The sequence below is a fragment of the Pholcus phalangioides genome, unplaced genomic scaffold, assembly GCF_987345545.1.
Source record: "Pholcus phalangioides strain wild (caught in Gottingen) unplaced genomic scaffold, Ppha-v1.0 ptg000003l_1, whole genome shotgun sequence".
Lineage (NCBI taxonomy): Eukaryota > Metazoa > Arthropoda > Arachnida > Araneae > Pholcidae > Pholcus > Pholcus phalangioides.
In genome coordinates, this window is record NW_028301596.1 from 55,538,139 (window position 1) to 55,564,027 (window position 25,889).

At 36.3% G+C, this 25,889-nt stretch overlaps 1 protein-coding gene across 1 annotated transcript; it reads left to right on the plus strand.

Moving 5' to 3' along the window:
• Positions 1–1,186: 1,186 nt before the first annotated feature.
• LOC149088914 (ubiquitin-conjugating enzyme E2 J2-like) lies at positions 1,187–25,719 on the plus strand. Its single transcript, XM_089250752.1, has 7 exons — positions 1,187–1,430; positions 5,361–5,481; positions 6,992–7,032; positions 12,062–12,255; positions 16,451–16,498; positions 17,982–18,062; positions 25,311–25,719. The coding sequence occupies exons 2-7, from the start codon at positions 5,363–5,365 to the stop codon at positions 25,518–25,520; spliced, it is 693 nt and encodes a 230-aa protein (XP_089106878.1). The 5' UTR covers positions 1,187–1,430; positions 5,361–5,362; the 3' UTR covers positions 25,521–25,719.
• Positions 25,720–25,889: the final 170 nt, after the last annotated feature.

Here is a 25,889-nt window from a genome sequence, read left to right on the forward strand (position 1 = left end):
TGCTGACGTAATACTTGAACGTCCTCTTATTTCCTTTTAATATCTAATTGCATCAATTCATTGTTGTTTTTGAAAAAAATTAACAAGGGCACATAAATTACATGGAAATAAATCCTCAGCAATTGAGATATTTGGACAGGCAGATAGATAACTTTAACTTCAAAAAAAAAAACTTTCATTTCTACATTTATATTTGTTTTTTCAATCTTTCCTGAGCTGCCGAGGAAGCAAATACAAATACAACGCCACAACAGGCAAATTGCCCAACGAGGAGGCTGACTTAAGAACATCATGCATCCCCGAGCCCTACCTACTACTGTTACACCACACATACAGCCCCCCCGCGGAACCCCCAACGAATCGGTATATGCGGGAATGTGCGTGTACGTGTAGTGAAACCTGACGTGAAGTTTTTTTTTGTTTCTCTGTAATGCTTGTTATGTGTAGTGCTGCCATCTGCCACCAGTTTTTCTAACTATGAGTGAAGTGTTATGATTGAATGATTTATCGTTGTAGGACTGTTGCTCTCTGTGGCGAGACTTTTTAACGGGGAGATCGGCTCGCATTTGCGCCTTGAAGTTGAGAACCACAGAAAACCAACTTCAGCCGACCAGCACTGTGGGGTTCGAACCCGGATCCTCGCATCGCGAGTCCGTCACTAAAACCACTCGACCACCACAGCCCTGAGCTATAAGTAAACTCATGGCCCCCACATAGTGGGGGCTGACAGGGCTCTAGCCCTGGGGCCCGGGACGGTGATCATCATATTTTTACTTTTTCATGCTATAAATTAACTGCAGAAGGGGCCCGTTAAAAGTCTGACCGAGGGGCCCCGCAAAAGATCCCAGCCTAGGGGTCCCGCTACAGGATGTGGGTGCCATGAGTAAACTTATAGCTTTACTTATACTACTTATACTTTACTTATAGCTCAGTGCGAGGAAATCGCCATGTTCTTGATCCCAAAAGTCTCATGAGATTGCAATGAAAAGCTTCATTTCTCACCATCTGCGATTTTTTCCGATGATTTTAGCCATATTTAGCCAACTATTACTCTCTTCAGCGCTGAATATCGATTTACCGTGTGTTTCTCGAAGAAATATGGTCAGCTGCTTCTTCAGAGCAACCAGCTGTGCCTCTTCCCCCCCCCCGACAAAATTTCCAGCTGATAGCCGTTGTAAAGGCTTTGTTTGTTTTGTAGAAATTTTCTCTTGATTCCCAGATTTTCATTCCAAGGGAAAGGTTTAACTTTGCTTTTGTATTTTTCTTCCCTCTCGGCGAGTTTGAAGTTGGGATTTAAAAAAAAATTTATAACTCATTGATGAGATGAAATGATAAATATTTGATTCAAAGATTTAATCCTAAATCAGAATAACCAAATTCCTCGTCGTCCATTTGCTACGAGTAAAATATAGAAAAAAATACCTGTTCAAGTACGTCATGTTTTAATTTTTCCATGTTAATAGCGTATGTGTTTCAATTTGAATTAATTCAGTTAAGTCTCCTAAAGTATGGACTGCATTAGTATAATTTTCCAAGATGAAAGGAGTTGAATATTGTAACTCCGTGCGCGTAATTATAGCGTCAAGTGTATTTTCATTTTAAATGAATTTCGCCACCAAAATCTATCTTGTTTCAATTATGTTAACCATTGTTTATGTAAATGAGTGGTACCGCCCCTTAGGGACTGCTGTAATAGGCCCTGGAGGGATGTGTGGGGTGGTGGAAGCAACATGTACAATATGGGATGCTATGGGTTGACATTCAGCTTCTAATTTTTCTAATTAAGAGGGTGAGAAGATTAATAAGCGTGAAAGACTTTGATAAAGACTATAAATGTCCAATTAGTGCAGCCTTAAAGAATGGGGGAAGAAAGCCGGTCTTCCATTTGAAAAAGTCTCTTTGCAGAGAACAAGTAGACCTATAACGCGATACTAACATAAAAATTCAATCGTATCCATCTTTACTTCAGAAAATGGAAGACAGATGGCGTCATGAACACAAAACGAGTGCAACGTGACAATATAAATGTTAGGGCCACACATTCCGGCATTTGCTAATTCGTTAGAAATTCCGTAGAGGAATGTGTATGAGGTGCATGTATGGTTAAGTAGTAGTCGTCTTAAAAAATGGATCCACCCGGGCCTTGTAAAAAATGAGATATAGTTGAAATTTTCGAGGAGTATCCATGTAAATTTTTGTGGTAGGGCCTCAGAAAAATCATTTAGCCCGGGGACCCGTGTTCTTAAGAGGGCTCTGTTTTCTAACCTGAATCAGCTTGTAAACATACAGCTAAAATTCTGTGACATGTTTAAAATCATGTCCCGAATTTGTTATGATGCTAAAGGTGAATAAACATTCTAGGACTAAATAGAGGATTAGATTAATAATATAACATCTTAGACCTCCGTCTAACCAGATCATAGTCCGCAGCTCTGTTTTAATAAAGATATATAAGTAGATGGTCGAAGAAAATTTTGTCCCTGTATGTGTTATGAACCTAATATAATGTTTGTTTCTGTGTAATGCTTGTTATAGTGCTGCCATCGGTTTTTCTAACTGTATGAGTGAAGTGTAATGTTTGAATAACTATTGTTGTAGGAAACATCCTAGACCAAGTGCAGTATTGAAAAAAATAAAATCCCAGGTCTCATAAACATCCATCCCTTCTGATCTACAGTAGGCTCTCGATAATCTGATGTTTTTTTAGGTGGGTTCACTTCTAGTACTGAAGAGAAAACATATCACTGTATGTCTGTGCGTAGAAGTTTATTTTATTTAAATAGGCTTTTTCAATTGACTTCCAGTAATCCAGCAATAATCCAGCACACCCTGGTCTGTTATGCAATATAGATAAAAACCCAGCCTATGGTTAGAGCGAAAAAGCTCTCTGGGTTTGGTAAAAAACTCTTTTGGGTTCAGTAAAAAACATGATTGCAGGATTATAATGGCTAGTATGCAAAAAATAAATGAAACAGAAATACGAAACAGTAATTGCCTGCAGAAGAAAAAACAACAGAAAAAAATGGCCAACCATCACAGATTAGGAAGAGAAGCACCAGCAGGCTAGAAAGAAAATCGGCAGAGAAAATATTATACTATACTATACTATAGCTATTCTGTATATTCTGGCAAACAGTAAATTTTTTACCTTTCATCACGTCAACTTGGCCTGAGAGCTTGGAAAATAACCATAGTGTGGAACCACTTTTAAGGCCTGTTTGTATGTGCTAAAGTAATCAAGTAGTTGACTGAATTTTAAGTCATCAAGCGCTTTAAAATCTGTCCCAACATAAGTGATCAAGTAGTGAATGATCATTGGATAGTATGAGCCTATATTCACTGGTGCATGCATATTATTTTTAAAGGGAATTTCTTGTAAGCTGGGACCGGTCAAGTGAAAAGCTAAATTCTTAATTTTTCGTCATTTGACCATTCTTTGAAAATTACTAGATTACAGTATCAAAACGCACTTACCCCATACTCTGATATTACTGTCCCAAGTTCTGTCTTTTCCCTTAAGTTGCCTCAACATCTGTGTCGGCAAGGTATGTCTCAAAAGCATGATGTCATGTGCAGAGGCATATTTACAAAGGAACTTAGCCTGCTATAGCTCATGGTGGCAAATTTGAGAAATGAGTAGTCAAGAAAATTAATATAAGGGAAAAAAGAGCTCTAAAATTTTCAAAAACATAAATATGTCTCTTCCCAGAGAGCAACAGACTAGGTTGGTGAATGATCAAATGAATGACATAGAGTGTGCAAGCATGTGAACACCTATGTCACTCTGTCCTCAAAAAAAAACAAAAAAAACTAAAGAACAAGGGATCAGGTAGGTGATAGGGAAAGAGTGATGAAAAAAGTAAGAAACATAGGTGTATTTATACAGACTGCTGGCTGCAGCCCGGCAAATTTGAGAAATAAATGACTGAGAAAATTAGACTAGGATAAGAGGAGGACAGACAATGTTTTTGTAGCCCACAGCAAGATTAGCCATAAATCCACTTCTGGTCATGTGAATTTTTAGTATTGGAAGTTTTACACAAAATTTTGGTGTCTCGGGCCGGGATTACGCTATAAAAGCTTGATAAACTGTCTTTTATAAAACTTGAAAAAAAAATAAGCCTATTGGTTACATCTTAGTGAATGTAACTGATATGCTTATTGCTTGTATTTTTCAACTTTTGTAAAAGAACTTTTCTGAAACTTTTATAGTGTAATCCTCGCCTAACTAAAGCCTAAGCAGCAGGCCTTACAACCTGCTGCCTGGGTGCACCCTCATTTAAGCCGCTCTTGCTTGATGAATTAAAATTCAGTTAATTACTTATAATCCTTTAACACATGTAAACAGGCCTTTATACAGAGTGGTGAAATCACTCACAGTAGCTCGGGGGGGGGGGGGGGGAAAGGAGATTGGTTTAGAAAGACTCACACTAACAATTGTAATGTGGTTACATCTATATGCCATGAACATAATTTTAAGAATGAAGTGGAAAACTACTGATCACAGTGGACATATTGAATAGGTACTTCATTAAAATTATACTAGACATTTTCGATATCATTTTGGCAAAATTTTTCTTGTCTATTGTAGTATAAAGACAGTTGCCAACTGTAAAAAAAGTATATTCAAATGGACGGTGCCCTATACTGAGGACATTAGCCAAGACAAAAAAAAGCTCTGCGTTGTATGGCTTCAGTGGAGAAAGTATAAAATAAAATAAAAAAAATGCGTTAATATCTCCTGAAAGTAACATTGAGTTTAATTAGAGGCAAACAGACATTACTTTTGAAAAACATTAAATAGTATCAGCCAAAATTATTTCTACTGAAAAAAAAAAAGTGAGCTGAGGTAATTATCGCTGAAGTTAGTTTTAAAATGGTTAAATTTCTATAGCAACAAATTTTCAATGATCTTGACTCCCATGTATAAATGCTGTTTGCTTTTCAGTGGCGTAAGCAGGATTTTCTCAAGAGGGAATGGAAGGGGTAATTTTTCATGTTACAAAAAAAATCTTGTCTAACACTCATCTTCCCCTTATATACCACTACTACTACTACTAAACCGCACATGTACGTCATCCATATTCCTCTGCGGAACCTCTAACGAATTGGTACATGTTGGAATGTACGTGTACTGAAACCTGACGTGAAGTTTGCTTCTGTGTAATGCTTGTTATGTGTAGTGCTGCCATCAGTTTTTTCTATGAAGTATAATTATTGAATAATTGTATCACTAATTATGTTAACCAAGAGAGAACATGAATCAGCTCGAGTGTTTTATACAGCATTTGAAGTACGTCATATGCATCACCCATCAATTTTTTATTAATGCAGAGTTACATTTGAATCTATTTTTCCAGGCATGAGTCGTAAAAGTCTTAACATGGCAACGGCCAGATTGATGCAAGATTATCAGCGCATAATAAAAGATCCTGTCCCATACGTGAAAGCACATCCTCTGCAATCAAATATTCTTGAGTGGTGAGTGTTTCAGAGTTTTGATGCTTTGAAACCTTTGTATGTTTTTTTTTTCGAATTCATGTTAAAATTCAATATTGTTGGAATGTATACTGCTAAAGTCTGAGGTGCAGCCAATTCACGATGGGGCTGGCCACTGGCCGAAGCACAATGTGCAGATGTAAGACGGTTCAGTAGGAGACAAATCTATTTTATTTTTAAATTGCCAATGTGTGATACATTGCTATATATAGCAGCTGTATTGAATTGGCTCCATGTGACGAGAGAGAAAAAGAGTGAACTTTGAGAGAAAAAATGATAATAATAGTTATATAAAAATACGTTTTTTCTGCCAAACTTCAGGGGAAAAAATGATTATCGCATCGTGACTGCAGTTTGATAGTTTGCCATCTAACATAGACATAATTATTACGAAAAGTATGCCAACTTTACAATGATCCGAAATCATGCCTTTTATTATCAGACTTTGGCCATAGATTACCGGCCACTTCGCAAACTGTCTGGGCCGATATTTACCGAAATTCGCCAATTCATGAAGTGACTAGCCCCTGTCGTGAATTGGCCAATTTCTGGCGGTAACATATATAAGTTGAGTTTTCAACCTTTGAAGAATATATTTTTTTCAATCCATCCTGTTTGAAATCAAAACTAGAATTTAAAAAAAAGATTTTAAGTATGTTATGCTCCTGTTGATATGTCTAAAGTGCATCATGCATGTTTTCAGTGCTGAAAACTTGTTGCTGTCAACAAATCCAGAACAAATTTGGCTGCCAGCTAAATTTCTTATGAGCCAAAAATGTATTTTTGCATAGTATAAATACTCGATAATAAAAATCTTGATATATATACTAAATCAAGATTAGCAGTCAAAAACATAAAGCACAATCTATGCAAACATAATTAGTGAAACAATTATAAAATGCTGAGAATAGACAAGATTAAATTCAGAAGATTATTAGTCTAGGTATTTAAGAAATACCCGGAATCTGTAATTCTTAATTTCTCTCAGTATACTAGATACTGCTGACTAAAGGTCTATTCACTTGCATCAGTTCAGTCTACCATTAAAAACATTTGGTTTGGATTCTGAACTGCATCTGACGAGTTTAAATGAATGGCCTCATAAGGGGGTAGAATTTTTTATTTTTTAAACTGGAAATGAGACGGATGTCTCAAAGCAAAGATATGCCTTGACTGATGTGTGAGTATATATTAATACAGTAAGAACATTTTCTTTTGATTATGATATTTGAACTGTTTTTCCTTTTTGGCTTTATGTAACAAAGAGACAATTGGCTTTGTTTTATTTCTTATGCGTTTGTGTAACTTGCACTTGTATAGATGGTATCATACGGTACAGAAAACATGTTTAGCATCTTTAAAATAGCTGAAATCTAAGAGTCATTTAAAAAGATGTTAATGTTTCCAGATAACAATTTTCATAACTTACAGAAAGAAAGAAATGGGATGTGTATTTTCATGCAAATCTGATGTTTTATTTCCTCTTTTGCAGGCATTATGCTGTTTTGGGACCTCCTGACACTCCATACGAAGGTCATTTTTACTTTTGTATTAAATATTCAATATTTCTTTTCAAAATAAATTTGTTGCATCACAATTCATTGTTTGCCTCCACTGTAAAATATGTGATGTATAAGGAGTGGCGTTTGTTATATGATTGCATTCTTGATTGAAGCGCTTATTTCAGAAATCCCATCAGTACCAAATTTCAAATTTTAAGATATTCGAGAAAAACCTTCTAACTCGACTAAAAGGCTGACTTTTAATTAACAATGGATTTTATTTTGCATTTACACATATTTTGTAGAAATGAAATAATTATATGTAATATCATATTCCCTATTCTGCATGGTCGGAATCTTCTCATATTTAAACTTCAGATTTCGGCCAGCTCAAAATCATGTTGTAGAATTCAGCATTATAAATTACTTTCAATCCACTGCTGAATGAATGTCTTCTCTAAATTTTTCCATTTTACTCTGTCTGATGCTTTAGCCATCCAGTTAACTCCAGCCACTTTTCTGATCCCATCGATCCATCTTGCTTGGGGACACCTCTGATGTTTAGCACCACAGGGGTACCAATCCAGAATTCTTGTGGTCCATCTGTTATCCTGTTGTCTCGAAATATGTCCAGCCCATTTCCATTTAAGACATTTAATTCTTTCCATGATATCGTATACCTTTGTGGCTTCTTATCTAAGTGATTTGTTTTCTCTCTCCAATATGATATATTCAGAAAACTTTTGCAGATCATCGATTTTTTTTCTAGTTGATTGGGATTTTTCAAGCAGGGTAAGCTTTCGTTGTTGGTAGTTCAGGAGGGCAAGTGGTCTTTCTCAAGGAAAATATATCTTGACATAGTCAAGCCATTAATGAATGTCTTGGCTTTTACTTTTGTAGGTAAACTATATCTGAAGAAACTGTCCATACACAGATATTTTAAATGTATTCTTTTCTCCTTTCAAATGCTCCTTTTTTCACATTTCATCAAAAAATTTTGAAAACAACGAACGGAAAATAATCTGTAGAACCCCCAAAACAAACTTTCAAAACGCAGAATAATCAGATAAGACTAGTTAAACCCCTTTAAGATCCCATAAAACCCGCTAATGACGTCAGTCCTAAGTTTTTAGCTCAGTAATCCCATTAGTGATATTGCTTGTGGGGTTTCTGCACTAAACAAATATTTCAAGGAGGCAAAATGGGGCATATGCAAAAATGCATATACAAAATGTTGTTTTCAGTGGGTTCTGCTCCAAACGAAGCATCAATCAATGAACTACAAGAAACCAGTCTTAACTCTTTTTAGAATTTTTTGTCAGTTATGGGGTTTCTGAAATAAACACTTCACACACAATTATTTTATCACAAAAATGAGAACTTTGCATGTGGTTTTAATTTATACAAAAAAATTGACATTCTTTTAAGACAAAAGATTTGAATTGGTCAATGCGTTTCAGCTATACAATGGAGAGTCATCATCAGTTGTCAGAAATCACGCAAGTGAGTTGTTGAAGGGATGATGTTTGTTTGGTCATCCGGAGAGTTCCCCTTTGTATTTGCTGAGGCAGAGTAGTCTTTGGATGTAAATTGGGCACCATCTGTTGCAAAGTGTTGAAAATTCTGTCTCGACTAAGGTTAATAAAGCCTGTCCAAGCTGACAAAATAGGTACCATGTTCCTTCCATCATTAACGAGGAAATCCTGGCAAGTTCTGATGAAGTATCCCTCGAGAAAATTCAGTTCAGAATTATGTGTTGCTTTTTGAAAACAGACTTTTTCCTCAAAATCAAAATTATGTGAAAATTGGACAATAGCTGAACTATTTGTCTGTCCCTTCTCAACATGCTTTCACTGTTCAAGAACTCAAATGTTAAGATTTCCCCTAGTTTGGCCAAATATACCACTTTTTAGCAATTTTTGCATGGGATGAAGTAGATATCAGATTCTTTGGAGGGTGAGCTAGGATCTTTGAGTTGAGAAAAAGTGAGTTTATTTGTTGGCTGGAATATTGTATGGAGGTCAAATTTCTTTAAGATGGATGAAATCACGACACTTGAAGAATCGAATGGAAGAATGACAGTATTAGAAAACTATTTTTGAGTCAGCTGGGAGCAAGTTCGTGGTGCGTATCAGGATAGTTTTTTTGAGGATCTTGTTGATGAGAAAAGGTGAAAAACCATGATTGAAAGCGATGTCACGAAGGATATTGAGTTCATTCTCGGGGAGGCTGAATCACTGCGAGAAGTTTTAGTGCGCAATGAACAAAAGAAGAAAATGTCAAAAGTTTCTGATTGGGAGGATGAAAAGATAATGATTCTTTAGGCACTTTTTCCTTCAAATTCTGAAAAAGAACAAAAAATAATCTTATAACCCCCAAAACAAACTTTCAAAACGCAGAATAATCAGATACGACCAGTTAAACCCCTTTTAGATCCCATAAAACCCGCTAATGATGTCAGTTCTGCTTGCTAACTGTTGCAAGTTTTTAGCTCAGAATGCCTTTCATCCTCCCAATCTGGCATTTTATTCATTTGTTCATCCCGCACTAAAACCTCGCAGGAACATGGCACCTATTTCATCAGCTTGGACAGGCTTTATTTACCTCAGTTGAGACAGAATTTTCAATACTTTGTAACAGATGGTGCCCCAATTCTCATCCAAAGACTACTCTGCCTCAGCAAATACAAAGGAGAACTCTCTGGACAACAAAACGTAAACATCATCCCTTCAACGATTCACTTGTGTGATTTCTGACCACAAGGTCCTGATGACGGCTCTCCATTGTAGAGCCGAAACGTTTCAACCTATTAAAATTTTGTCTTAAAAACGTGTCAATTTTTTTGTGTGAACTTCAATTGTTAATGATATTATTGCCTGTATTACTTGTGTCAGTATGGCAACAGTAGTATTCTAATGGTAGCGTATGTGTTGAACATGTATCTTACGGTAAATGTGATAATGGGTTATTGGGCATACTTACCAATCGTCTTGGTAAAGTTTGATAAATTTATCACTTTTACTGGCGAATGTGCATAATACCCAAGCATCATTGGCAAATTTGATAAATACTGAAAACATCCCTTTTACCAGTGATTATGCATGACAGCCACAAGTTTTGTTGTAAATTTGATAAGTACTTGAAATTTATTGCCTGTCTGTGATTGATTATGCATAATACCCTAGTGTAATTGGTAAATTTGATAAATATGAAAAAAAATTCAAACGAGTCTAATACATGTGATGAATATAATCGGACTCCGATATAATGACAACAAATTTTACGATCACACCCGGATATGATACAATGCATGTATGAATTATTTGTATGGTATATCATATGATTATCATGTTAACCAATGACACAACACTTGGGTATTATGCATAATGGCTGGTAAATGTGATAATTTTTTGGTACTTATTAAATTTGTCTACAACGCTTGGAAATTGCATAATCACTGATAAAAGTGATTTATTTATGGAAATTTAACAAATTTACTAACGATTCTTGAGTATTATGCATAATCACCAGTAAAAGTGATAAATTTGGGAAAAATTAACCGAACTTACCAAAGTGCTTGGCAATTATGAATAATAACTGGATATTTATAATCACCAGATTTATCACATTTACCACAGCATATTTGTTGCACACAGCAAAATGCTTTTTAAAGTTTAGTTAGCCTTTCGTTCATAAACAATATCATTCATGTCACCAAAAAATTAACATAAAGTTGGATAATATGTGCAGGGTTTGATATTATCGACTGTCCAAAACTCACACCATGTGATTCCTTATCAAGGAATTGGAAAAGTATTCAGTTATCTTGATTTAACTGATAGTTCTGCAATTGTAACTCTTTAAAATTCAATTACATCACTTCCAAATCATACAAAATTTCCCGACCATACACCAAACACATAAATAACTTAACGTTTTTTAAAGCTGATAAAAGTGCTACTAACCCCTCAGGGAAATCAAAAAAGCTAAAGATATACAAATTTTATTTTCTCTCTCCTACTTTTTCTCAAAAGATTTGAATTCATAGTGAAGGAGAAAATGTTGATTTTGATTGGAAATTCTTTCAATTGCTCAAGCAACCAAAAGTATTTTGCAGAACTGGTCCAAGCACCCTTAGAATTGATTCATAAATCAGAATTTCCTACTTAAAAGTAGGGCAAAGCACCCAAGGATTTAAAACATTTCTGAGCTCTGAATCCCACTGCACCTGAGGTCTCCTGGGTGGGACCATGCATTATGACGGCCCTGGCGTTACTTCTTCCTTTCATTAAGGAAGAAAATAAGTCATCTGTTAATATATTATTGAGTAACATTGTCAAGGATGCGCATGCATCCATATTCCTTTCCAAGTTTTCAAATTCTGTAATCTATCTTTCTCACAATAGTGTTATCACTGACATGAATTTTGAAAGTGTTGCGTTTTGAAAGTATTGAATTCAGCAATCACAAAAAAAATAATAATTAGACGCCAGTTTTTTTAGTAGCCATGGTAATTTAGCAAGCTTTGATCTATATTGAAAATAAAATTGTATTATTTGTATTGAAAACATATATATTCTTGTACACAATACAAAAAACAGACTATCAGGATGATATTGCCCGACTCAAAAATAGCTATTTTTGAGTTATTGCGCATTTTAATTTTTTTTAAATAACATGCTGATCCCTTAGGAATACGTGAGGATTCCTAAGGGATCAGCATGATCTGTCCAGAAAATTAGTTAGTATTAGTAGACATCCATACCTGAGCCAGGATTCTAACCCAGACCTGCACAGTGAGATAATAGCTCCCCTAACCACTCGACTGCCAGGTGGCAACAGTGGCACTGAATAGTTCAATATTTTACCATCAAATAGAGTAAATATCTTGTCATGAATGGTTTTGTCATTTCTTCGAAAAGGAAAGCTTTACTCATTTATATAACTTGTTTTTTAGTTGTGCCACTATTGCTGCCCATGAACATTATTATAGATTATTCAAAAACATGAAATTTTTTTGAGATTTTTCCGCAGCGATTGATTCATCATATATGTAACAGGTGGTGTGTACCATGGAAAACTTGTTTTCCCGACCGAATTTCCTTTCAAACCGCCGAGCATCTACATTATCACTCCCAATGGACGGTTCAAGGTGAATGTAAGGTTGTGCTTGAGCATCAGTGATTTCCATCCTGATAGTTGGAATCCAGCATGGTCTGTTTCCACGATTCTCACTGGATTACTCAGTTTCATGGTAATATTTTTAATGCTACGATTTGTTCTGTGTCATTTATAGTGTGGCCATATTTTATTTATAATCCTGTTTTTTATGTACAATGCAGTGTGTACAAAGGGTGCATAGCTAACAGCATGTAACACAAATTTACTGGCCACTGATCCTAGAGACATATTTCCAAATAGAAAAAATATTTAAACAACATGTTGACCTCAGATACGTCATACATATTGCAATAGGTTGTATAGCTATTGAAATAAAAATTAACTTTTTATATGGGTATCAAACATGGAATTTTGTTGTTGGCCTCAGGAGAGACAGGACAACTTCATGATTTTGTTTTTAAGCACAGGATATCCGTATAAAAGGTTAATTTTTTATTTTAATAACTATATGGCCCCTTGCAATATGAATGGCGTATCTGAGGTCTACATATTATTTGGATACTTTTTCTAACTGGAAGTATGATTCTAGGATCAACAGTTTGTCAGTAATTTGTTGTTATATAGCTATGCACCCCGTATAATTCATAGCAGAATAGATAGATTCCCACATTTGCTACCAGAGGATGCTAGTTATGCAAATTGTAGTTTACTTGCAAACTTTTGCAAACATGACTAAACTGCTTGAGGTTTATGGCAAAGGAATGGTTGAAAAGAATCCCTACTTTTGGGGAAGAAAAGTTACCGCAGAAATTCTATTCATTTTTTTCTCCCCAAAATAGTGTCACATGATTAAAGCAAATTACTCTCATTCTATCAAATAAAATGTTTCTTCATTGCTAAAAAAAGACTAAATATGCCAAGCAGCCATCATAAATTTGATCTCTCCACAATCAAATCAGCAAGATAACCCATGTCCTGAATGACTGTACGTCCTGTTTAGTTTGTTGATCCCGTTTTTTGACCCAATGGCAATTTCTGCTGATTCTAATTTCAGAGATGGGTAACTTTTCAGCTATAACTTAACTTTGCAGTAATTGATGATAGCTAGAACAATGTCACGTTTTTACGAAGGGAAAAATATCCTTCCTTTGTTTTTGAAAAATCCCTTTTACGTTTGTGTGTGTGTAGTTTTTGTACAGAAGAATTTAGATCCACCCAAAAATCTCCCTCATTTTCTAATTCTCCAAAGTTGGCGGCTATGCAAAGGTATTTAAACAATGTTGTGAATATTACCAACTGAAAAATGACTGACAAAAAATTGAGCAGAGGTCAATGATCTGTCATACCAGACACAACCCAGGCTCTGTCCCTCCCGGGATATATGCCTTTTACCCGTGTGGGTTGGATCGTGCTGGGGAGAATCAGGGGGCCGGGGCACCCACAGAATAACAACCAGAAGGTGCCCCCTCCAGACACCCCGACTCTAAGACCCTAGCTGCAAGCGCGAAGCCTGGTCTTCAGGGTTTTCTTCCTTCTATAGCAACAACAGCAGCTCCCCCCTTCCCGCCCAGGCAGCCATCTACAGGGAGGGGCCCACAAACCTGAGCAGCGGTCAAGGGCACCCCCACCCAAGACCCGATCCTAAAAATCCCCTGGATGCTTTATTTATTTTGATGGAAATATATATACAATTTTCACCTATGATATGTTTTGTGCCCACGTGACATATGCTTCCACAGGGCACTGCATTCCTATTTACATTGTTCTGCCACGCGACCGATTCCCGTATCGGGGAGCAGTTCGTGTCTTCTATCTGTAAAGTTCTAATTTGCAAGGTCTTTTTTCAGTGTGAAGTCTGTGTAGTCAGCCCTGATGGCTCTGCTGAGCCTGTCACTTCTCCATGGCCAGCCCTGGTGTTGGGTCACTTCTAGGGCACTGGCTGGTTGGCTCTGGTGAGCCCATTGCGTCTTGGCCAGCCTAGATGCTGCGCCACTTCTTCCAAGTTGTTGGCTCGGGTGAGCCCATCACTTCTTTGTGGCTAGCCCAGGTGCTAGGCCACTTCTATGCTGCCGCTAGCTGGAGGTCAATGATCTATCACAAGTGTAAACAAAAACAAAAACCAACAAATACTTTATGAAGCGCTCACCCCAAAGACTAGAGTAAAGGTTTCTCGCTCAATTCGACCATAGTTCTTTCTAGCTACAGGCAAGAATCTAGAAGCAAACGCAATAGTCCTTTCTCCTCCTTTTGTATGATGAGACAACACAGCACCCAGTTCGTAAGAGCTTAGCATTGCATGCTAAGATAACTGGCTTTTTCTCATCACAGGCACAAGAACTGATGAACTTTGTAACACACCTTTATCACTTTGGAACATCCTTTCCTCCTGACTGGTCCACTTCCATGGTTGCTGTCACTGTAAGAGCTTGTAAAGTGATGCTAATCTAGTTGTCATGTTTGACAAGAACTTGGAATAGTAGGTAATAAGTCCAAGGAAAGATCTAAGCTCTTACACATCTTTAGGAGACAGATTTCTCATTCACTTCCCTCTTCGATGCAACTAGATGCAAACTTTCTTTATCCACACGATGGTCCTAGTATTCCACAGCTGATTGGAGAAACTGACATTTTTTTACGGGATGGCAACTTTAGCTTCAGCATCTTTCAATCTGGTCAGAACTGGATCTAGATGGGATAAATGTTCTGTCTTTGTAGCACCTGCCACCAAAAGATCATCCAGGTAAACAGATTATAACCATTCCCTATGATTATGTATTAACAAATGTATTAATTAGCAATTCCAAGAGTTTATGTAACAGACATGTCCTTAACAGAAACATCCTCATTTCTTCAATAAAGGTTTTGAAGTTTACAAGAACATGCTTTGGTGATGAAACTCTTTTATGAATACAGTGTTTTTACACGAAAAGCTATGCACAGTTTTTCGGTTTTTAGAGAGGCTTTGAAAATTTTTCACATTCCTTCATCGAGATGTTTCTAAAATTTCATAATTTTCTGATGGGTAGTTAAAGCTGTACACACTTCAGAAGAGAGGAACTTTTGTTGGAAGTCAAAAAATGAGCATAGACCCACAACATATTTTGAATCATGGCTGAGGAAGTATATTACTGATTTCAGATCAACAATTCTATGCAATTAAAGACACAACTGAATGAAAAACATCACAAATATTTACTCTTTGGCTTATAAAAATGAGGACAATGCAATTTACATTTCAAAATTAGCTACATTCACGTCATGGTGAAATAACTGACACTCACTTAGCCAGAAACAAAAATAATAAAGAAAAACAGTTTGGTATTAGTCAACACTTGATATAACGACCCCCTTCGCCCCATTGAAAATAGATGTTATATTGGGAGGGTCGTTATATCGAAAATAAAACGTATATGACAGTCGTTCTTTGAAAACGTTTGTGACTTATCCTATTGGTTGTTATAATGTGGGGTCATTATAACAAACATACTGTATCATACAAATACAACAATATGAGAAAAGAAAAAAAATTACCAAGGGGCCATGAAAGACAACCAATTGGTAATAATAAACAATTAAGCAAATGGGATCACGCTCATTACCATATTCTTTGCACGTAAAACAAGGGGGGGGGTGTCCTATTAATACAAATACAAATACAACGCCACAACAGGCAAATTGCCCAACGAGGTGGCTGACTTAAGAACATCATGGATCACCGAGCCATTGATTCCTCAAAAGCCTGAGCAAGTGTGTGTGCTATCAACTCTCAGTTCAACACATCTTCCGTCATTGTCTATGGGGAAACTCTGATTCACAAAGGAAAGCACATGATTGAAATGTGATAATGATATAGGTCTAATTATTTAAAAAACAATGTCATGAGAATATTTTGGATACAGGTGCGTCGGAGGTGACAATTCTGACTGTAAATGTCTTTTGGTCTCGTTGATTCTGGATATATTGTGTTAAATAAAGCTGTGGTGCGGCAATTTCTGTGTTATTTAAGCAAAAATGTGATTGGTAATGATTGTGATTGACTTAATTGCCTGCGTCGTAGTAAGATTCTTTTAAAAGAAATTTGTTGTTCTCAGATATATTTAAGTGAGATACTTCAGATATATTTTAGGTAACTATAATATATAGCACCAAGTATGTATCTTTAATTTAATTTAAGTATTGAATGTTTAAAGTTACGAACTGCACTCACACGACACTTTAATTTACACCATATATACCAGGTGTATAAAATTTCCTTTTAAATTTTTGAGCTTTTGAATTACCTAAGAACCTCTCCTGCATTCATAAAGAGTATTTTTTCTATATTTCAGTTGGAGAAAAACGCCACCCTGGGAAGCATAGACACCACAGATTATGAGGTATGTTATATTTTTTGTTCTGTGTTTGGTTTTTTGTGATTTCTTTTTTACAAATCTGAGCAGAATACCATAACTAATACAGCATATAAATGTTGCAATTAGGTGCTTAGACTACCCCCCCTCCCCCCCAGAATTCGAAAAGGTGATCTGTGATATTATTTTATTAGCCAAATTTTATGAAGATCTATTGCAAAAATCAAGACAATTTTTTTCTTTTTCTATATGTCTGCACACTATCAAAACAAATAAAAAGATAAGAACCGCAAAAATTTTCAAATTCTGAGTTGAATATAGTGTGAAAAAAATAAGGTGAAAACACTCAAAATATTATAATGGTCACACTGTTAACCCATTAAAGACGACTTCGATTTTTTCAAAGGAAAAAAAACACTGAGTGGAACTACTCCCACCATTTATTCGCAAAGAAAAAAATTAAAATTTCAAATGGCAAATTTTCGATCAAAATTTTTGATTTTCGAAATTTACCAGTTACAGTTACATCAATCCAGGCCTGTCAAAGGATGACTTACTAAAGAGCAGTACAAGTCTGTCAGCAGTGTGCTGCTTTTAAACATGCTTCAGAATCCTTGGATGATTATGAAGGTTTTGAGTATCTTTTAACAAGAACAACTCCTGAAATTATTACTTGAGGAAATTGGGTGAACTCTTGAACATGGTGTCTTAAGCCTGTCGTTTAAACTTTTTCTTCTGGGGGGGGGGGGGTGGACATATACCCAATATATGTACAGTTGAACCCAACGAATTTTGGCATTATAATATGTTTGCCGTTACATTGGATCATGGTTGAAATAGTGTTTTAGAGAGAAGCACCATTACATAAATTCACACATTTATTATGAACTACTATATCTCAATGTTTTATTAGTGCAACTCCATGAAACTACCTATTTTATACCCATTCAGTTTTAAGTTGAGAGAATCTGTAAACACTGTACAATTATTTAAATATTTCTGTTATGAAACTTGACTGAAACATACACTCACCACTGGTCTTCAATGGGGATATCTTTTGATTCCATTCATGACAGTTTCCAGTCTCATATTCTCTGTTTTAGACAGGTTTTACTGTATTTTTAAGTAATGACATAATATTTTATAGGGCTGAGTTTATTAAATTTGTGCAGCCTAACATGGTAATCAACATTCCATTCACAGGGGTCTTTCCAGCCAAAATTTGGGTCAGTTTCCCGGACCAAAAAAATTCTGGATCTGAAAAGCGGACACTTCACAAAATACAAATTAATGAAACCATAAATTAGTCATTTCATTTCTTTATCATAAATTAATTTGATTATTTTGCTTCCTGTGAAATTATTTTTCACAAAATTTACCCTTTTCACAAAAATACAGAATATTTTTTCGCAAAAACAGGATCTTATAAAAAAGTCTGGACAGACCCTTGATTTGTAGCAATTTGAAATTTTATTGGCACTAATTGATTCAAAATGTTTTCAATTTCCAGAAGAGGCAGTTGGCATTGAAGAGCTTGTCATTCAATTTGAAAGACTTAACATTCTGCGATTTGTTTCCTGATCTTGTAGAGGTATGTGTCTTTTAATTTTTAAACCAATTATGCTGTCACGAGTTCTTGTAATTAATGCCAGTTTAAATTTTTTTGAAATGGCTGTTATTCTTAGCATTTTTTGTATGAAGTTAAGTTGCTGTTCTCATAATTATAATTTTATGTTCGCTTTGGGTATCAATCTGTTGGACAATATAAATAGAGTGTGCTGAAATACCGATATTGGGTTGGTGATAAGTCATTACAAGTGTAACCCAGAGTTTCTCAGTGAAAATTATTTTCCACCCGATGAGTTGATGGAGGCATGATCACCTTTAGAATTATTATTATACAGAACCAAAATATATTCCATCAATAACGATAACTACTTTGTATAGATATACATAGGTGCCAATGTTTCCAATCTACCCGGAAACTTCAGCCTATTTAGTTCTATTAAAATTTTCCAGTCAGAAACCATATTCTTAATATTTTTCGTATTATTACAGAAAAATCCTATAAATTTTCCCCATATTGTACTTCACATAAACCAAAATGAAAAATCCTTGAAGAAAATCCCTCAGTCCTAGCTGACCAATTGATTGATCATATTTTCTCAAGAAAAATACGGGGAAGGGCAGAAAGTTAACTAACTTACCAATTATTGCTGAAATTTCTAGAAAATTGCCAATGCTGGAAATGAAGCACTGTTACAAATACAATGCTATAACAGGCAAAATGCCCAACAAGGTGGCTGAAATAAAGATGCCCATAATAAGTATGGATGTCATATACACTGCTCAAAACAATTAGGGGAGCACATGGTTTTAACAAAATTACGCAAAGATGTATACCGATAAGTAACATAAAATGAATCATCCATAATTTAAAGCCTAGCAGGAAACGGAAGAAGAAAACTTCATATGCAAATCAAAGTTCATGACGTCAAAAACCAGAAAAAGGAGATAAGGGCAGAAATCGGGATGTTGCAGAAACGTCTATTTTACTGGTGTAACTGTGAAATTCGATTGCGCAGTATTGTTTTTTGAGACAAGGTGACTTGAGGATGTCTCAACAACGTGATTTACCGGAATCCATGGCATGTTATAGGCAGACTGGAATCCGGGCAAACACAACGTAGTGTCGCGGACACTGTTGGAGTCACCAGAAGTGTTGTTGCAAGGCTGTGGAATCGATTCCAAGAAACAGGAAATGTTAGACTAATGTAACATTCAGACGCTCCCAGACACCTGCGTTCATCCAATGTAAATATATTCAAAAAATGAAGTGTCTCTTCATAACTCAAGCCCCGTGTGCCAATGACGACACGTGTAGCTCTTCTCTGCACCCCTTCAACCATGTCGATGTCCCTCTGTAGGTATGGTCTCCAAAACCTTACAGCATACTCCAGTCCAGGACTAACTAAGCCTCGGAAAAGCGGAAGAATGACTTTAGGAGAACGCGAAAAGACCTTTTTGAAAAAGACCAAGCATTCTATTCGATTTTTTTGACCACCGGTGAGCAATGTTCAGAAAACCTTAGCTGCTCGTCAGTGAGAATTCCTAAATCTGTGATTCTAGTCGCATTCGGGATAGTGACACCATTCAACTCTTAAGAAAACTGTGGGTTGTTCGAACCAAAATGAGCGAGCATGCACTTGTCAACAGTCTAATGAGTTGGCCTAGTTGTCATGTCACTCGAGCCAGATTAATTTATTTCCACCTCAGAATCACTTTCCTGATATACCTCTCTTTCTCATTCAGAAAGATTTTCACAGCTATTTCATATAACATGAATGATTAAGCGAAGAGAAAATGCGTTAAAAAAAGCCTTAGATTTTAATGGTTTCAGGACATAGTGAGATGCTCAATACTCAATTGAACAGTCTGAACAATACTAGGAACTGATCTTTCCATCTGCATGTGTGTGAGAGAGAGAAATGAGCTGACTATATCACATAGCACAGGGGTGGCCACATATTATAATAAAATTATAATCTATATATATATAATTCTATATATATAGATTTGCCTTATAATTAGTGTGATATTCTGTTATATTGTTGTTAGTTAGTACTCATTTATCTCTCGCTCTTATATTGTAAGTGCTATTTAATCATTGTATATTTGTATCGTATTCCCCACCCCAGGCACAAATTCCATATGGAATAAATCCATAAAAGATGTCCTTTAGAAAGTTTTTATTAATCGTGTTTTTGTATGTATATATATATTTTTCGTAATATCTAATAATAGACATCCTTCAAAGAAATAAATTTTAGCACAGGTTTAATAGATATCCTAAAGTATATTTATTATCAAATGGAACATATATCGCCACGTATAAAAAAAAGTTTTCTACGGCAATTGTAAATAGTTTTGGGAAGTGCTTGTTATGCTGAAAATAAGGACAGATGTGAGTTCTTTAGTATGAAACATGAGCGCCTCGCATATACTTATGCACATTTTGCATCAGTTCTGTATGCTGTCCCTTAAATTGTTGAGAACTTGAGGGATTTTTATCTTACCAAGGCGATTTTGAGTTCCTGTATGGTTCGAGAAGGGTTATGTTTTTGAGCAATACATCTGCCAGGAGGATCACCACACCTCAAGAGGATAGATGTGTTAGCCTGGTGGCGAAAAGAAACAAACGCTAATTCTGTCCAGATAGCTGCAGATCTTGCTAATGGACTCGTGTATGTGCAAGAACAATTTCAAGGCAATTGAATAATGTTTACTTGTATACATGGAAGCCTGTGAAATGCATTCCACTATGAGCATATCATCAAAAAAGATTACAGTGGCGTAATGAGCATATTCTTTGGGAACAGCAACAGTGGTCCAGAGTCATGTTCTCTGACAAATCACACTTCAGCATCTACTATGACTCTGGACACCAGCTACTGGTGGAGAGAGCAGGGAATTTGTTACCATCAACAGAATGTCTAGGAAGTTGATCACTATGGCCAAAGATTAATAGTGTGTTTGAGTATTGTGCACAATGGCAAAACTCAGCTTCATATCTTTGGTGGAGGTATTGTAAAATCACACCAACATTGCACCAACATTCTCCTGGGTCATGGCTGTCTTTCCCAGGTACAGTTGGTCCAGACTTTCTGTTCATGGATGACAATGCCCATCCACATATGACAAATGAAGTGTCCAACACACTAGCAAGTGACAATATTGAGCGCACGTCATGGCCTGCATAATTGCCAGATCTAAATTCCATTGAGCACACCTGAGATGCACTCAGTAGACATATTGTTCAATGAAGCAGCCCTCCTCGAACATAACAGGAACTCGAACTGTCTATAAATATGAATGAGACAGAAGCCCTCAAGCTCTCTTCAACAATTTGGTAGACAGAATGTACAACAGATGCCAAATGTGCATCAATGTCCGTGGAGGTCACACCTCATACCTAAGAACTCCTGTCTTCCAGCAGAACTAACACTTTTCGTTACTGTTCACAATTGCTGTAAGGGACAATTGCTTTTTTCTTTTGCTCTTTTTTTTGCCATGTGATATCAGTTTCATTTAGCATTATAAAAATACTTCAGGTTATCTATTAAAATGTGCCAAGTTTCATTTCTTTGAAGGATGTCTATTGTTAGGTATGACGAAAAATAACTGTTCCTTTGCAATTGCTAAGCAGTATACATACATTATTTCTAGTGATGATCGTAATTAGCCATGTTCTCATCACACTGCTTTTTCGTACACACATGTATTGCTCTTAAAGTTTGTTATGGTCATTTTTGAAATCACGTGACCCTGGCAAATGCCAAATCGGGTGAGGAAAATATAATTACAAATAATGTGTAGAAATTGTTTTATACCTGTAAAATTAGAACTGTGGATGTAAATGAATAGACTAATTTGCAAAAGAGACAGTAATTTTTTATGCATTGCATCTACTAGCTGTAAACCAGATAAACACATGTATAAGTTAATGAAGTGGGGGCCAGGGTAACATTTTAATGACTGAATTTCCAGTATTTTACCATGTTACTTATGGCAAACAAATCTGCAAGTTTTCTGGGTCATTTTACTGGTGCAGCTTATACATCGGAGTGGTGTCCCTGGTGCGGCCCGCAACGCTGCAGCTGACCATTATGTTGGCTCTTGAACAGTCAGAAGTTGGCCACCCGAACTTAGCACTATACTTCTAATACTTTTTTTTCACTATGGCTCATGAACCTGACTGCATATCACGCATAGTATAAAATAAAAAGATGTATTAATGTTCTCATCTTCTCTTTAAAGTCTCCTTTTTCTAATAGTGAAGTCTATCTCAGAATTGGCAGGTTTCTATTTCTTATAGGGATCATGAAATTTTGGGAAGTTCCTTCAATAAATTAAACAATTCTCTATAGAAACCTAAGGAAAATTATTTTAGCTAATGAATGTGATTTTGGAACAAATTATTTTTGTTAGTCTAGGTATCACTGTATACGAACATAGGATGCATAGCTAACAGGGTATGGCATTTTACTGGCGAACCGTTGATTCTAGAGGCATATTTCCAATTAGAAAAATTTCAAAATAACGAATAATGAGTACTTAGATATGTGTTTTAAGGGGTTGCATTGGTTATTAAAATAAAATAACTTTTTATATGGTCCCCTTGTGCCCCAAAACACAAAGTTTTTGCCCTGTCTCTTCTGATGCCAACAAAAATAAATAAATAAATAAAATGAAATAAAAAATTCTGTGTTTCTCTACGTGCAATATTTAGAGATATTCAAATTTGAAAAATGGGGAAATTTTGGGAGAAACATCGTTAAGTGAAGGTAAAATGGCTTTTTCACATTCAGAGCTGTTTTTCCCAACTTTCCTCCGTTTTTCGAATTCAAATATCTCGGTGGATATTACACTTAGAAACATGGGATTTCTTTTGGCATCAGGAAAGGCAGTGCAACCACTTTCTAATTGGGTTTTGAGGTGCACGGGTACTGTATAAAAAGTTGATTTTTTTTAAATTGTAGTAACTATACAACCCCTTTAAACATGAATGACATATCTGAGTACTACACGTTATTTTGAAACTTTTTTAAATTGGAAGTATGCCTCTAGGATCAATGGTTCACCAGTAAAATGCCACACCCCGTTTGCTAGCAAGCTGTATATGCCGACTATATTCTAAATTCAAAGCTGGAAACTGGAATTCGATTTTGATTATTTCTCTGGATGAAATGAAGTCTGTGACATGCTGAGGTCTGATTGTTTTTAGAAGAAATATCAGCTCATTCTTGCCCCTCAGAGTTACAAACTTCAGCCAGTCCTGAGCTTAAAAATTGAATGTTAATGAATGGGAGTCAGCTTCACTACTGCTTGTGGTAGAGCCTATGAGAATAAGGAGGAGGCCCATCGAGATCAAAACTATCTTAGCTGGAAAGACAAACCTTTAATGACCCAGCACCAAAGTCAGAGAAAACAGAGAACCAGGATATGTGGTGGGGTCCCCCCTCCCCTGAGCTTAGATTATGGTGCATTTTCGCAGTAAACTCCCTCCCCCCAAAAAAATCCTGTGCACGCTAGCGAGCGTCAGCCGACCACGACTGTACTCGTCACAGGGTTCCAACCCTGGCTGTGATCTAAACAGCATGAAAAAATAAAATATTCCAGTTTATGGACTGGTGTTTGTAAGTATGGTTTTCTGAATACCATATTTCTTCCAATATCCAGAAAAATTTACCATGCTAATTCATCAAAGGGAAGATATATCAACACAAAAAAATGTTTTCTTCAATTCACTGAAAAAATTAACTAAAACAGTTTGTCACCTCATGTATTCGAGTGACTGAGAGCGAGTTACCAAATGAATTGAAGGTGTAAAAGCTCTCTCTCTGACTACTCTGTAATTCACTCATTCATTCAAGCTTATGAATGATCATTAACTCGTGTGCAGAACTGGCACAAGTGCACTCACTTTCCTGTCGCAGGGTTTCTTTATATTGGTAGCATGAAATGATCCGAAATGCACTTCACCTTCTTGCTGATGTCCCGGTGACTTTGACTAGGTTGCGCATCATTCATAGATTGCGGAAACGCTTGTGCACAAGTCGGTGAATTTTCACTGTACACTGCCTTCATTCGTCAATGCATTTTGTGAACTCAAACTCCTTCTCCCACTAAAAAACAAATAATATCGTGTTGCTCTTTACTCGCAAACCTTTCGCAGACACAAATGAAAAGTCAACCGATGGCCTGTTGGCCAATTGCCAGCACATATCACATGATTCCATGTGACTACCTAATAGAGTGCAGTTTGTAGTGGGTTGCAACCTAATAGTGTACTGCAACCCATTTTGCAGTACAGGTTGCCATCGTTGCATCTTGCTGCACCTCTACACAAAATTTCGCCACACTGATAAAAAATAAATAAACCAAATTATTACAATGTTCTGTTATCATTTGATCAACCCTGATAAGATCTTTTTTATGCATTGTATATACGGGGTGATTATAAACAAAACTATCCTGACATATGGGCCCCTAACTATCATACCATTCACAGAAACTGAATGAAATTTTGGCATAAGGTATTTTGAGGTATGCGCTCAAGAATGATATGGAAAAAAACAGTGTCACTCTAACAGTTACGGTTACAGTGAGAAAATTTCGAAAATATCAAATGGCAACACCAAGTTTTTTGTATTGGAATGCGATCTCCATACTGAAAAACACTAAATAGCGTTGGAATGGCACCTGTAGCACGAAAATCCCCGGAGCTAGGCAAGGAAAAAGTAAAAAGGACTGCCGTGCAGCAGAGCATTAATGTTCGTTTCATTCGTCACACCGTTTCTTCGGCTGAGATCCCATCCTGATTAGTCCTCCACAAGGTCATGTGGAAAACACAATAAAATGCTTTATTTTATGCTGCTTCTCTGTCCTTATTGGTTGTCCTCACTTTTACCCTATCTACCGCCGGTGATTTTCATGCTACAGTTGCCGTTCGAACGCTATTTAGGGTTTTTCACAATGTAGATCACATTCCAATACAAAAAACTTGGTGTTGCCATTTGATATTTTCGAAATTTTCTCACTGTAACCGTAACTGTTAGAGTGACACTGTTGTTTTCCATATCATACTTGAGCGCATATGTCAAAATTTCATTCAGTTTCTGTGAATGGTATGATAGTTAGGGGCCCATATGTCGGGATAGTTTTTTTATAATCACCGTGTATATATATTCTTTTCTTTTTTTTTTTCATTCACAGTTATTGAACTAGTTTTTGTTGTCAGGATGCAGTTTTCAAATTAATTTCCTCTTTGCTCCAACAGGAATGCCAGCAAAGGCTTGCGGAGATGAATAAGAAAGCTGCTGATTCCGCAAATACTGATCAGTCGAAACAAAATCACTCTGGCTCATCAAGTAGCGGCAGGTCTGCAAACGGAGGCCAGGCAGGAGGCAGTGCAATCTCAAATGTGGTGATATTTCTGGGGTTCGCCGCTTTCGCGTATACTGTGAATTGGGTTCTTACAACCACATAGAATGAACAGGGAGAGAGACAAAAAAGAGTGGGGAGGGTATCGAGAACATGGTCAAATTACTGTCGAAAACAGTGAGAGAGAAGCTTATAAGTGAGCTGTGTTATATAGAAACTTTGTAAAGTTGTGTATTTACGGTAAATTTTTGTAAAGTTTTATCTTGTGAAATCTGTAAAGAGCACATTAAAAAAAAGTCTTATAATACTGCTATCGATTTTTTTTTAAATATCATATTTAGAAATGTGAATATATTTTCGTGTATGATTCAGATCTGATTCGGAATACATTTCTATACAGTTGAGTTCTGAATTGCATGAGATGTTATTGAATTGAGAAGAATAAAGCTGATTTTTTCCCCCTGTGATATACTTG